Source organism: Schizophyllum commune (assembly GCF_000143185.2).
Source record: "Schizophyllum commune H4-8 unplaced genomic scaffold SCHCOscaffold_7, whole genome shotgun sequence".
Classification (NCBI taxonomy): Eukaryota; Fungi; Basidiomycota; class Agaricomycetes; order Agaricales; family Schizophyllaceae; genus Schizophyllum; species Schizophyllum commune.
In genome coordinates, this window is record NW_026089544.1 from 1264748 (window position 1) to 1278379 (window position 13632).

Consider the following 13632-nt stretch of genomic DNA (forward strand, 5'->3'; position numbering starts at 1 on the left):
GACTCGCTTCATGGATTTTCTTCCCTACTGTGAGATGGATAAACATGCCACCTTTTGCACCCTTTCTTCCTCATTTGGCCTCCTCGGAATTCGCGCGCATGCACTCGCTCGAGATCGCGCCTCCCAGGTCTCAGGCGATCGCCCGCCATGACGCGCGCTTGCAATATACCGAATACCCGTCCTACGCGCTCTATCACCCAGCTGACGACGGAACCAGCATCATCGTTTACTCCCGCGTCTCTTTCGCCTCGATCCGCTGTCGTCATCTCATACGACTGAGACGACGACGCTGAGGATCGCGAGTGGGCCGCGCGCCTATATAACCGATAATTCCCCTCTCATGTTCTGTTGTTCGCCCCCTCGACACAACGAGTCATGATCACCGCAGCTGCTCTGTGTGCTCTTGGCCTGACCGGCGTTGTGCGCGCGTGGCCAATGCCCGACCGTGCACCGACTCAATACGTCGATCCACCTCCCGGTCCGGAGGGCGGCCTCGGTCTCAATGAGATCCCCCAAGTGAGTCTTACTCATACTTCCCCTCATCCCTCTGACCTCCTTCCTGCAGTACGTATACTACAGCGACTTTGACTTCCAGTCGCTGAACCTGGCGCTGAACCAGGAGTGGATTGAGCTCGACCTCTTCCACTACGGCCTCGCAAAGTTCACCGACGACGAGTTCGACGAGGCCGGCATCGACGCCGAGCAGCGGTACCTTCTGCAGTTCATGGCCGAGCAGGAAGTCGGCCACGCGACGCTCATCCAGACGCTCTTGCAAGGCAACGGCGCGAAGCAGTGCAACTACACCTACCCCTTCAACACTGTGCGCGAGTTCATTGACTTCTCGCAGAAGGTATGTACTTCCCTTCCCATCCATCTCCCCCTCCATCTGCCTCTAACCTTCTGCTAACTACCTCACAGCTCACCCGTTGGGGCGAATCCGGCGTCTACGGCTTCCTCGAGCACCTCGACTCGCGCGCCGCCGCCGAGATGCTGCTGCAGTCCATCACCACCGAGGCCCGGCAGCAGATGATCTTCCGCCAGATGGAAGGCCTCTTCCCCATGCCCATCCACTTCACCACCGGGCTCCCGCAGTCCATGGCCTGGACGCTCCTCTCGCCCTACCTTACCTCCTGCCCCGAGGAGAACCCGCGCATCACCTTCCAGCTCTTCCCGTACCTTTACATCGACAACAATCCGAACGCGTCTGTCCTCACCAACGGCACCGAGGGCAACAACACCTACCCGGCGATCACGCGCAACCGCACGCAGCCGCTGAGCGCGCCAGGCAGGCAGGTGTTCCTGCACTGGGACGCGCCCGGGCAGAATGTGAGCTACGACAACAGCTACGTGACGGAGACGACGGCGGGCGAGCCGAAGTTTGCGGCGTGGATTTCGCAGCTGAATGTGACGTACACGGAGCTGGTGGATGTGAACTTGACGGCGAGGACGGCGTCGACGTACCAGCCGGGCGGCTCGCTTTACAATGACACGAATCCGTTTGGCCAGGATCCGTTTGGGTGAGTGTTTTCTTCCTATTCAATCATTTGTGTTGTGGAGAGTGACTGACCGATTGGGCTTTCAGCGTCGTGAACGGCACGCAGTTCATCGTCCTTACCGATATTGACCTCTTCGTCACGCCCTTCAACACCTCGCAGATGAACCCGCACGTCGTCGCTGGCCCGGCTATGTATCAGTCTGGCTGAGCGCGTAGTGCATGATCGCCGCTCGTAAAATCACTGACGGACCTCTTACAAATGAAGTACCCATACATCCCAATGTACATTACACGCAATTATGTAGCCCTCCTCTTCCTTACCCTCCAAACATCCCGTACGCCGAGCTTCACATGCTCCAATAAGTCCACACTCGCTAGGGCACGTAGTCCGCCCGCATCTCCTCCCCTAAGCTCCGTGGGTCCACCACCCACAGGGCCGCTCGCGGCGCCTCCTTATCCTTCCCATTCACACTCCCCCTCGCATCCTTCGCATCCTCACCCACATCCGTTGCACTCGCACCCCCACTCGCCCCGGCCTCCGCCCCCCAATCCCCCATCTCCTTCATCACCCCCTTCACGCTCGTCTTGTTCGCCGTCAGCGTCGTCCACCCGAGCGCAGCGCCATACAGCAGGCTGTCGATCGTATGCGCAGTGAGCCGCGGGTTCGCGCGCGTCACCTGGGCGCGGAGGCGTACGCTAGTGCGGCCGGCGGGGCGGGCGCCTTTTTGGGAGGGTTTTGGTGGGTGTGTGGGGGCATTGGTCGAGGTACGCTCGTCCTGAGAGGATATACGGTCGTCCTGAGAGGAGACAGGGTCTTTGGAAGAGAAGGCAGCACCGTTCGTTGAGGGCGCATCCACCTCATCTTCTTCATCACTGCTGACGGGAACGAAATGCCCAGCAGCCATCTTCTTGACCGTGCGCGGGTGCGGAACGACGTCCTGCGCGAGGAGCTCGCGGCAGGTGTGAGCGAGCGCCCGCGAGAAGGCGCTGCCTGGCCCGAGGAGTATTCGGATTTGTGAGTCGTCGGATGTGGCTTGTGATGCGGTACTAGTGGCGTCGCTGGGGGCAGGGGAGTTTCTGAAAGCCTTCGCTTTCCCCACCATTTCGTCTGGACTGGCGTCATATATATGGATGGGTAATATTGGGACGTGATCCAAGGGATAGCGAGAGCCTCGCCAGTATGTCGAACGGCGGAGGCCCAGGTCAACTGCGTCTTCTCCAATCACGGAAGTAGGGTCTTTTGTTGCTGAAGTAGGCTCGGCCGATGCTGACGAGGATGCATGCAGCGCTTCCGCCTCTGCATGCAGCACCTCCGCCTGCTCCGGGAACACCGCCTTCACAGCGCCCGGAAACATCGCCCACACCCTCTTCCTCTCCGTCTTGCCACCGATCTTCATCACGATGCGCACGCAGCGGTCGCGCGCCTCGCGCGTCGTCCAGAAGCGTACGCGAGGGGCTGTGGTTCCAGGGTTCTCTGCCTGAGTGTGTGATCCTAGCTTTGATATTTGCGTATGCATGTCCTGGAACAACCCACAACCCATCTCTTGAAGGACTTGCGTGGTGAGCTGCCGTGTGTGCTTCATGAGGTCGTCGTCTTCCAATGCGGGTGGCAGTGGCTCCTCTGGGTCGTGTGCAGTCTCTTCGGTCTCGCCAAGAGGTGTAGAGGTGCCGATTTGCAGGTCTGAGTCGGTAACGCCGGCTTTGCCCTTCATCGCTGCGCGATGCAGTTTGCGCCATACGCGGTATCGCGTGGGCGGGATGAATCGAGCCTCTGCTTCCTCTATTGTCGTCGGCAATGGCGCGTGCGTCAGGTCGGATGTGAGCGCGATGAGAATAGACAAGTCGAGGTTAATGTCAGGCGTAATCACTGGTGGGTGAGAAGGAGCTGGAGACGGAGCAGCCTCATCCGCTCTATCCTTTCCAGGGAAGGGCGGCAGCGATGTGCGTTCGCCGAGTTCAACAATGAGGCCCATTTCCTCCAGCATGCGAATCGTCTGACCGATCCGCGGGTCGGTATCCTCGCCATCGGGTGTCAAGCGCGTGAGGCGAAGGACGACAGTAGGAGGACGGCCGGTGATCTCGCTGGGGTTAGCTTGCGCGGCAGCGATGAGCGAGCGGCCGAGTCGGAGGACTGAGTTGTCGAAGTTGGTTTGGCGGAGGGAGGGGACGGGGTAGTCATCGTCGTCCTCGTCTGAGCTGCCGGTATCGTAGGAGTCAATCTCGCGAAACTCGGCCAGCATGCGCGCGTTCTTTATGCTGGAAGGTAGGCTAGGTCAATTGCGCAGACTGCCGACGCAACTGAACGTAACGTACGTGTTGACACGGATCCAACTGCGCCCTCCTTCCGCAACGATGTCGATCTTGGCAGCGCCCGCCTTCTTCTCGTCACCGCCCCCTCGCGTCTCCTTCCCCTTCCGCGGCGCGATCGGCACCGACTTGAAGATCGCTGCCAGTGGCGGTGGCGCACACAGCACCTCATTCCACACCGCAAGCAAGTACGGCGCGTTCGTGCTCAGTGGTGGAAGGTATTGGGACTTTGGATCATTGAGGAACTACTGCCGGATGGGACGGTGAGCACGCTACAGCCATCGGCGATCAATTCGCAAGCATCGTACCTTGTCCAGAACATCGTAGTCGACGCGTACAGCTTCTTTTAGCTTCTTCAGCCCAGGCGTGTGTCGTCGCTGTAGCCATTGTTCTTCGTGCTGTTTCGTCCCAAGGAATTCGACGGATGAATCGATGATGGGCGGGCGCGGCGCTGGGGGATAGAAGTGCTCGATGGAGTACAATATGTCCTGTAACCTCGTTCGCAAAGCGTGCAGTTCCGGGTGGAAGACATCCCCCTTGGTAGAATTGTTCTGCGCGGCCATGATTGTATGTAGCGAGCAAGTGATGATAACTGGAACAATAGAGGTGTCTTAATCTGGAAGCTTTTGTTGACCTGATTTCGCAATGTCCTCGTCGCAAACTTTTCATCTCCAAACATCCAGGCATATATAGGTCATGCAGGTCATCCAAAATACTCTACACTACTAGTACAACTACACACTATCTGTTTTTCTTGGTATACGGCAGCGCTTCAGCAGCAGCATGCACTATTTGATGATGATTGGAGAGGAGAGCAGAACAAGAATCAAACGACAGCGAAGGGTGAAGCTCCGGACATGACATGAAAGACAGAGCGAGAGCGAGGAATAAAGAAAAGGACAACGGAGATTAAGGAGAGATGACGAAGGTAACTGCGGGTTATATAGTGTGTCCAAGATGAAGATGCAAGATGATAAATATGTGGGACGCTCAGAGGAGACACACGTCCTCCAAGCCCCGAGAGAAATCGAGGATGGCGATCTTCTGGTCGTGTGAGGTACTGTGGAAACAGTCAGCGACGTGCACGATAGACGGTCGAAGGGAGAGGACTCACGTTACTATCCGAGAGTTATCGAAGCGAACGTCGAAGATATGGCTCGTATGGCACTGCTTGAACTCGCGCACAAGCGAACCAGGCGCTGTGCCCTCCGGACGCCCCGTGTCCAGGTCCCACACCCGCACGCAGCGATCGTAGCTCGCGCTAACCACACGGCCCTTCACGCGGTCATCGCCACCTCTCCCGGCCGGGTACACCTCGAAGGCAAGCGCGCGCACGAGCGCACGGTGCCCCTCCAGCGTTCCGAGACACTTGCCCGTCTTCGCGCACCACACCTTGATGGTGCAATCATTCGAGCCCGTGAGGATGAGATCCTGCTTGAACTCGATGCACGCGAGCCCGCGGTCGTGCCCGTCGAAGGTGCGGATGCGCTCGCCCGAGTCGATGTTCCAGAGAATCATCTTCCCGTCGCCAGACGCGCTGACAACGCGCTGTGCGTGCACACCAATAGCGTTGACAGGGCCGTCATGACCGCGCATGACGCGCGCCTCCTCGTACGTCGTGCGACTCCAGACGCGGATAGAAGCGTCCTTCGAGCAGCTCACGATCCACTTCTGCCCAGTGGCCGACTCGTACAGACGCAGGTCGAGCACGCCGCCAGAGTGTCCGCGCAGCGTGCGCAGGAGCCGGCTCTGCGTCACGCGGAGACGACGGCGCTTGCGATCACGGCCGGCGGCGAAGCCCTCGACGGTGAAGTCCCAGACGCAGATCGTGCAATCACTGCTACCGGAGACCATGAAGAACCGCTGACGGTCAGGTGTCGCGCCTGACCAATCAGGGATCACTTCGAACTTCAAACAGAGCACAGAGCCTGTATGGCCGCTGCCCTCCTCGCCACCCGAGTTCCTCAGCAGGGCGAGACAAGACTCGCGACCAGAGCGAGCGTGCATGTCCCAAATACGGATGGTCCGGTCGCGACTACCGCTAACGAGCAAGCCCCATTCGAGTGAGAACTCGGCCGTATAGACACTGTCGGTATGCGACTGCAAGTGCGAAAGGGTCGGTCCGGCGAATTCGGGGTCGTCACGTCGCCACCGCTTTTCCAGCGCTGCACGACGTATGAAGAGGCGCTTCCACTCTGTTGACGTAGAGCGACACGTAGGTCGGCGGACGCCCCACCAGCTCACGTACGCTTTGTACCAAATCTCGTTGTCCTGCAAGAGGTCGTACCATGAGTGGCAGACGAGCGAGCACGGCAACAGGTCGTTCAACCCGTAACCGTAGCCGCCGGTGGTGTCGTCAGAGGTGTGGGGAATGAGAAGGGAGAGTATGTAGACGCCGAGCTCCGGTGGAAGTAGAGAGACAATGTCTAGAAAAGTGGTCAGGCGACTTTGTGGATGCGAGATAGAAGCGCTACTCACTGAGGCCGATAACGCATCTAATGTCCTCCCTGCCCGTGCCCCGGCCGACATCATATCCATATCCGTTGGTGTCAGAGGGTATAGGTGCGGAGTCCTCCTTGGAAACGAAGCAGAAACATGCCTCGTCCTCGATGTCCGAGTCGCTGGGAAAGTCTGGACCGGAGTCGATGAGGACGGGAAAGTCGCCCACAAGCGGCTCGTCCGGGTCCTCGACAAGCGAGACGCGGCTCGTCGCGGGGGTGTGGTAGCGTGTGGAGGCGCGGGAGAGCGTCGACGTGGGGCTTCCGCGGCCCATGAAGACGGAGAGGGTGGAGCGGTTGAAGGTGCTGAACGAGCGGCCCGCGGATTGGGACGGAGAGGGGCGCGGGCGCACCGGAGTGACGAGGGTGGGCGAAGATGCATTTGCGAAGCTGGAGCCACGCAGTTTGGAGGGCGAGCTGAGGATGGCGTCCCATATCCTGGGGAGGATGCCCTTGATGTTGACGTTGGGGATTCCGTTCAATATGGAGTAGGTGGTATTTCGAGAGTAAGGTAGGGTCCATGGTTCCTCTTGGTAGTAACGCTGCTGTGGGGGTGTTTCTGGCCAAACGAAGGAGGATGCAGAGGACGCCAGGCCCGGTACGCGGCGGTTGGAAGGTGGGGTAGAAGCACTGCGTGCGTGAGAGCCAAAGACGTCGGAGTCATCCACGTAGTCGATGAGCGAGTAGCTGTATGATGAACTGGGGCGCGGCGGGGTCGCAGCCGACGACGAGGAGGCCATCGTACAAGTGTGGTATGACGGTGTGCGGAGAAACGCTAGCACATCGGCCCCTCTTTCTCACACTTGTGGTATTGCAAATTCCCCCCTCTTTGTCTCCGAGAACAATGGCTGGTCCTCTTTCGGCTGCTGTAGACGATACGCAGGGAACGATTGCAATCGGGATGTAGCAATAATGACGGCGGGAGGCAAGAAACTGGAACACACGCGGAAATGGCCGTGCTGAATTTCCGAGTCGTAACAACCGTCGGCAACGGACCTCACACCCGAAAGTAGGCGCTCTTTCTGCGTGCACCTTGGGCCTTCTAAACATTCTACACAGGTTCTACAACACTTTGGGTACATTCTGAGTGAAGTACCTGCACTGGCTTACAATGAGACGTACATGTGTTGCAAGTATTCTACATTGCCGGATCGTGGGCATAGATCCTTTCCGAGCCTCATCGTGCACCCTGGCAACAACGATGTTCTACCTGCCGACAGTCGAGGTCAAGAGCAGGAGGCTGTCGCTTACTTCGAGATGAGGTCAGCCCTCTGAAGTGAATTCTCCAAGTCACAACGACTTCGCCACACCTCTTCCTCGTGTCACCGGCAAAGTGCAGTAGACGGCTCTTCATGCATGAGGACCTGTTATACTGCAGTAGCCTGACTATCACCTGCTTAGCGTGCGCTGTAGAACGCGCTCAGAAGAGGACGTAAGGTATGGCGCTCTCGATCCAGTCTTACAGTTGCTTATGCCAACTCGTCACCCTTCAGCTCTGTGCCCTAGTCTACAGAATCGCTCTCCTGACAATTCCACGGGACCTCCCGCACTCATCCTGCTTCATCCCCCGCAAGCTGATCCAGTGCCGATAACGACGTCCCCCACCTCATGTCCGCCGCGTGTCTACTGAGTACTTCCGACCCATTTCTCACCAAGTCCATGCCCATCCCATGCCGCCCCCGCCCCGTTGTTTCAGGCCCAGGTAGCCGGCCTTTATGAAGGGGACGTACTCGCTGTCGCCTCCTTTCGATAGCTCGACATCGACCCTCAATAGCTGGGCTTCGACCCCTCCTCGATAACTCGTCCTCGACGCCTATCCGTCGCTTGCTCGACCCCCACCCTCCATATCGTCTTCGAGGATTACGACCCATCTCATCATGACCGCCTACGATCTTGCCTTGTCCTCCGGCGCAGCCATCGGGGCGTACATCTGCGCAGGTGCCGCTCCGATGTACATCGCCATCTCGTTTATTGTCCTCCTCATCTCGGTCTTTGCCGCACTTCGCACACGCCGCGCCCGCGCCGCCGCCGAGGCTGCCCAGCTCGCCCGCACCGTCGAGCTCGAGCGCCAGGCCGCCTCCCTCGCCCGCGCCCTCGATTCCGCACAGAACGCACTCCACGCTTCCCAGAAGGAGCGCGACTTCGCCCGGGTCGTGCGCCTGGTCGACGAGATGCGCGTCGCGTGCCTCCAGCGGCGCGCCGATCGTGTCGAGCAACGGAACGCCGAGCTTGAGGCGCGGGTGGCGGCTGTCAAGCAGGAGTTCATCGAGCTGGAGGAGAGGAGCGCGGAGCTGGTGAGGCAGCACACGACGGCGGAACACGAGAAGGGGAAGCTGGGGGAGGAGGCGAAGCGGTTGAGCAAGGCGTTGGACGCGTATGAGAGTCTGTTCTTCGGAGACGCAGGTGAGGAGATGGAGTTGATGGAGAGGAGGCCGCGGTCGTGCGTAGAGACGATGTGCCCCGTAGTGCCATTGCTAAAGAGGCCGTCGATCGAGGTGAGTCTTGCTTTCGGTGTGCATCTCGATGGATTGCTGATAGGCTTGCGCAGCTCCTTGCTCCCGCCTCTCACGCTCCACTCGAAAATGTGATCGCCACCCCTTCAGATGAACACGACGACGACATGACCCTCACCGCCCCATCTACCTGCGGCTCCCACATGTCCTTCGCGCCGCCATCGCCCTCCTCGCTAAAGGCCTGCACATCGTCACCGTCACGCCCATTGTCTCCATCGAAGATCCCGAGGCTCCAGCCCCCTCGCGCGAAGTCCGACCTATCCACCGCGTCTGCGCCGGCCATGAAGCCGGAGCGTACCTCCTCGCGTGGTCGTATCTTGTTCTCCACCTCTCCCGGGCGCCTGTCCTCCATGGTGAGCAGGAAGGCCAGGATATGCGAGGATTCGACGGCTTCGACTGGCGATCTGAAGAAGAGGAAGTCGGTGCCGGCCACGCAGAAGCGGATCTGGCGTTTCTGAAGAGATCGCGAGGACCTCGTCTGAGGGATATCCTTCTGCACCTATGTGCGCTCTATCAGGGTGGCAACCCGGACAGCACGCTCTTTGCATGTCCGGGGAACGCTTGCTACAGAATGCGGGCACTCGTCTGACCGAGAGACGCTCTGCGGGCTGGTTCCGCTAGATGCTCTCAGCGATCCGCGCTGATGCGTGCGCGCGACGGAGACCAGATCGAGGCGAGTCCGTTCAGGTATTTATCCCATAACTTATTCTGTCGAACTGTTGTCTGTTGTACTCCCTTGTATGTACCGCTTCTGTGTTGTCTACGTATCGTTGTGGATCGGCTTCCTTCGTCTCTTGGTTGTTACTGGCCTTCTCTTACCTTTTTTTTCGTACTCGGGCGTTTCGTTGCATCACTGCCTTCTGCTCAATCATCCTATGACATTATGCCTCGCTATGCCTTTATGCACTCACTTACGAAATATATCCTTTGACCTCGATCCCATGATTTCTGCGATCGTCTTCAAGGTCCAAGACTTCTGCCACCTGTAGCTTTTTCCGTGACCTTGATGTAGACATACCACCCTCTTCCAGGAATATTGTACGCCAGAACGCCTTCAACAGCCCAGGCTTCCGTCTTGAACTTCAGAGCTAAAAGTCGAACCTCTTTATGTCCTTTTTGGGCGACTGATCATCATGTTCCCCAAGCGCGTCACAAACAGTCATCAACAAACGCGATGGCTGACGCTGAACCACCTTCGCCGCCAAAGGACGCGGCATCCCCGCCAGCGGCAGCGCCGACGACGGGATCCCCAACTGATTTCCTGAAGGGTGTCGTCGGGAAACGTGTCATCGTGCGCCTCATCTCCGGCGTCGACTACCGTGGTGCGTGCGATCGTGCGTTAGCACCGTGTATACCTGGCTGATGAGTCGTGCACAATGAAGGCGTCTTGAGCTGCCTCGATGGATACATGAACATTGCGCTCGAGCAGACGGAAGAGCACGTTGGGGGACGCGTCGTGAACCGCTACGGCGACGCGTTTATTCGGGGGAACAATGGTGCGTGATCAGGCTTTGCTACTTGAGCTGGTGGCTGATCCAAAGGACAGTGTTGTACATCTCTGCTGCAGAGCCGATCTAGTGTGATGCACTTTGTTGTAATTTGGACGCGTGATGAGCGTGGACGACACGCACGAAGACGATCGAGACTTGTAACATAGCGCGCCGTCTTGCAATGACATCCCTGCGGCGCACACCGATGCAAACCTTGAAGTATACCGTCTCGATAATTCGCCGCACACGCCCTTTGGGAAGAAAATATGCTGCTAGTATGCAGATCATCTGCGGCGATCCCGAGCAGCAAACATGTCTCAAACGCTGAATGGCCCCGCCTCGACGCTGCGTTCACCCCGGTCCCGCTCACGATTTCTTCTTTGCGGGGCGCACGCAGACATGATGATGTATAGATCCTTCAACGTGGTGCATATCCGTACCGACGATGCCCGGAACGCCAATCACAGCGGACGTTGATGATGGTCAGTTGGTCGTTTGGCACTGGCTGAATACAAGGTAGGGTTCTCGTGCGTCACCCAGCGGGTTAGCGCCTGTACATCCAGAACCAGCGTTTGTCGCACAGGGCGACATCATGGTTGGAAGGAGGACAATGAAGACCTCGCTGCACCCTTTCCATGCTAGTCAATAGCGAAGTCGCAAGATTGGTCGAGTCAACCCAACCGACCAATAATTGCCCTATACGTGCATCTCTCAGGCCACTCCGTGTTTGGTCTGAAGATAAAATGGAGACCTCCCTTCGCAATGTGTACGGCGAACTGGCGGCCTCGCTCCGAGGTCAGAAGCCCATCGCTCGATAGATTCAAGAGATGTATCGCATTCCAACCTCTTCGCAACACCTGACTCCAGGTCGGGGACGGCCTGGCCGTGGTCCTTGTTTGACTGCTCCAGAGTTTGCCACGGCCGGTCAAACGCCGTTGTGCTGTTTGGCCTTTTCAGCTGGGCTTTCTGGTTTTGCTCGGAATGAGTCCCCGAGGTTGCAGACGAATCTAGTGGATACCCGACCCTGGTGATCGTACTCGGAAGCCTCGAAGACCCCTCGTATCGCGTACTCGCCGATCTGCAACTTGCAAGACGAGAGATCGTCGGCATGCCCTTGGCACAGCCGATCGTCTTTGAGTGCTTCAGCGACTCTATGACCGATGCTGCGAGCCCACACAGACGCGCCGCTCAAACGGCCCATTTAACCGATGCCTGGGTGCCCGGTCTGCTTTTCTTGATCTCCCGCTCCCCTTTCCTTGATCCTGCCTCCTGCTTTCCCTGATTTTCAATCCTGCTTTCCTTGATACACATTCCTGTCTGCCTTGATTTTACGTGCTTCTACATGTAGTTTTACACGAGTCTTCCCAGGAGAGGCGGGCCGTTTGCCGTTGAGAGCGCGTCATGTTCCGAGACGAGCGCGTCCTTTCCCATGACAGGCGCGTCGTCGACCACGAGCCCGCCCTCCCGCTCTTGAAACTTGACCTCCTGCGCTGTTATGATTTTCTAGAATGGACGGTAGATCGTTCGGGATTACCGCTGCTGCAACGATGCTGGATGGAAAATTGGGATGGAAGTCCACGAGTCCTGTCGTCCTCAAGAGCAAGTGGTATCCGCTGCGCGCCACAATCCGACGTGTTCAGTTGTTCGATGCTGTGGAAGTTCAACTTCGGGCTACCTCTCGTCTCATCACATCACATCCTCACTGACTGCAGGGTTGATGTAAACAATCCGCGTATCCGCCGGTAGATTGCCAAGGAGATTTATGTCTCGGCAGAGACAATTGTACAGGGCTTGCATGGAGGTCGCAATGATATTTGTGCACCCTCGTGTTTACCACTATTTACGCTTGACGGCGCCTTCCACATCGAGATGGACCCACACATCCAAACAAAGACAAAGTTTCTCAACTTGCGACAGGTACGGGATAGACTGTACAGCCTTTGGTACAGCCTGCCTTACGAAAGTCGCCTGGGTGATGATCTGGTCGGCTTTCGAGCTTTGACGGTTACAGTGGTCGATTCCAAGGCACGAACGGGCAAAGCTGGCAAGGCACAGAGGCTCTCGGGGACGGATTCCGTGCGACGGCCGCAGGAAGAGATTCAGGGGAAAGCGCTCCATCGGGAAACCTTTGTGGCAAGCGACGGAGGTGTCGTGGCGAGCGGGGCTTGGGTGGAAAGGAGGCAAGTAGGGGCTTTAGCGAGCGAGGGGGACAAGGAGCTGTCGCCGTGGCCAATAAGGCGGAGTCCGTTCGGGTTTGACGCGATAGATGGCGATAGAGGAGACTGACGAATGGTTGTTGTGGTTATGCAGGGCCTATGGAGCATGCCGGATACAGCGCGAGAAAGGATGAATAACATCGATTTGGGCGAAACAGGAGCGTTAATTATCGGCATAAATCAGTATAGCAAAGCAAGAGAATAGTGAATGGTATGATCTTTCCCCATTGACCGGATCGACGAGCACTTGCGCAACCTCCGCTGTTGGGGACCAGAAAATGACGAAAGAAGAGGAAGAATAGGACGTCAGGTCTTTAGGCCGGATGAAGCATAGAGGTTTCGCGTACTAGAGATGGCAAGGCAGACGCGGAATTGACAAGGACACGCCCCGAAAACGACGGAAGAGCGGCGAACGAGGGAGCATTGAGGGGGTAACCTCGAGCAAGGGTCCTGCAGGGTAAGGCGGCCGGCGATGTTCCGACAGATAGCGAGTCGTTGCAAGTCATGACAGCAGGACGTTACAATTCGTGCGCGGCCATTCAGTAAGGCGCACTATCAGAGATTGCCTGGTCGAGTCTGCCGTCACCCCCAAAAGACGCCGACGAGACGATATTGATGTTGGTCAATCGCTTGAGTTCGTCGACTGAGAGGGAGGTGGACTGGACATTGTGGCACCCATCTGGTAGCTGACCTAGATACGCCTGTCGTCAAGCAGAAGAAACATGCTACGAGCCGGCCAGAGGCAGAGCTTCGACAGGGCATAGGTCACGAGATCTGCCTTGTATGCCTGTTACAGTGTTAGTGCAAATGTATGCGCCACAATCTAAAGGTGGGCCGCGGGTGCGTATGAGATTGATGAAATGCTGCACTGAACAATAACCATGTGAGAGGCCCAAACGTACGACGGCAGCGGCCGAGAGACGGAAGCATACCCATATTCTGCCAATACTTGGGGATACATTGCTTCGTGGCAGGGGACAAGGCACGAATTACCTCTGCCAGCGACGGTGAAGGGCAGCTCGATCCTGCCCGTGGGAAAGTGTTATGTTGAACTCTTGTCACGGACGCTGATGGCCATCATCCCATTCAAGCTCGAGGCGATCTCTTCAGTCG

The 13632-nt window shown here is 57.7% G+C and overlaps 7 protein-coding genes across 7 annotated transcripts; 4 read left to right on the forward strand and 3 right to left on the reverse strand.

Annotated features, from left to right (window-relative positions):
• Window positions 1–375: 375 nt before the first annotated feature.
• On the forward strand, window positions 376–1703 carry SCHCODRAFT_02702198 (uncharacterized protein; the record flags this gene model as incomplete). The annotated part of the gene is made up of 4 exons (XM_003031313.2): window positions 376–516; window positions 566–850; window positions 919–1517; window positions 1583–1703. 4 exons carry the CDS (start codon window positions 376–378, stop codon window positions 1701–1703), a joined length of 1146 nt encoding a protein of 381 aa, XP_003031359.1.
• SCHCODRAFT_01213723 (uncharacterized protein) lies at window positions 1634–4382 on the reverse strand. The gene is made up of 3 exons (XM_003030909.3): window positions 4111–4382; window positions 3809–4047; window positions 1634–3751 (listed from the first exon to the last, which is right to left on the reverse strand). Exons 1-3 carry the CDS (start codon window positions 4363–4365, stop codon window positions 1870–1872), a joined length of 2376 nt encoding a protein of 791 aa, XP_003030955.1. The 5' UTR covers window positions 4366–4382; the 3' UTR covers window positions 1634–1869.
• An 82-nt stretch (window positions 4383–4464) lies between these two features.
• SCHCODRAFT_02629020 (WD40 repeat-like protein) lies at window positions 4465–7201 on the reverse strand. Its single transcript, XM_003030908.2, has 3 exons — window positions 6281–7201; window positions 4917–6228; window positions 4465–4862 (listed from the first exon to the last, which is right to left on the reverse strand). Exons 1-3 carry the CDS (start codon window positions 7038–7040, stop codon window positions 4793–4795), a joined length of 2142 nt encoding a protein of 713 aa, XP_003030954.2. The 5' UTR covers window positions 7041–7201; the 3' UTR covers window positions 4465–4792.
• A 976-nt stretch (window positions 7202–8177) lies between these two features.
• Window positions 8178–9271, forward strand: SCHCODRAFT_01201857 (uncharacterized protein; the record flags this gene model as incomplete). The annotated part of the gene is made up of 2 exons (XM_050341229.1): window positions 8178–8795; window positions 8849–9271. 2 exons carry the CDS (start codon window positions 8178–8180, stop codon window positions 9269–9271), a joined length of 1041 nt encoding a protein of 346 aa, XP_050199636.1.
• Window positions 9272–9364: 93 nt separating this feature from the next.
• On the forward strand, window positions 9365–9935 carry SCHCODRAFT_02319004 (uncharacterized protein). The gene has a single exon (XM_050342361.1). It carries the CDS (start codon window positions 9457–9459, stop codon window positions 9742–9744), a length of 288 nt encoding a protein of 95 aa, XP_050199637.1. The 5' UTR covers window positions 9365–9456; the 3' UTR covers window positions 9745–9935.
• A 52-nt stretch (window positions 9936–9987) lies between these two features.
• On the forward strand, window positions 9988–10391 carry SCHCODRAFT_02505232 (LSM-domain-containing protein; the record flags this gene model as incomplete). The annotated part of the gene is made up of 3 exons (XM_003031311.2): window positions 9988–10135; window positions 10196–10309; window positions 10360–10391. 3 exons carry the CDS (start codon window positions 9988–9990, stop codon window positions 10389–10391), a joined length of 294 nt encoding a protein of 97 aa, XP_003031357.1.
• A 1939-nt stretch (window positions 10392–12330) lies between these two features.
• SCHCODRAFT_02629026 (uncharacterized protein) lies at window positions 12331–12669 on the reverse strand. The gene has a single exon (XM_050345506.1). It carries the CDS (start codon window positions 12625–12627, stop codon window positions 12403–12405), a length of 225 nt encoding a protein of 74 aa, XP_050199638.1. The 5' UTR covers window positions 12628–12669; the 3' UTR covers window positions 12331–12402.
• Window positions 12670–13632: the final 963 nt, after the last annotated feature.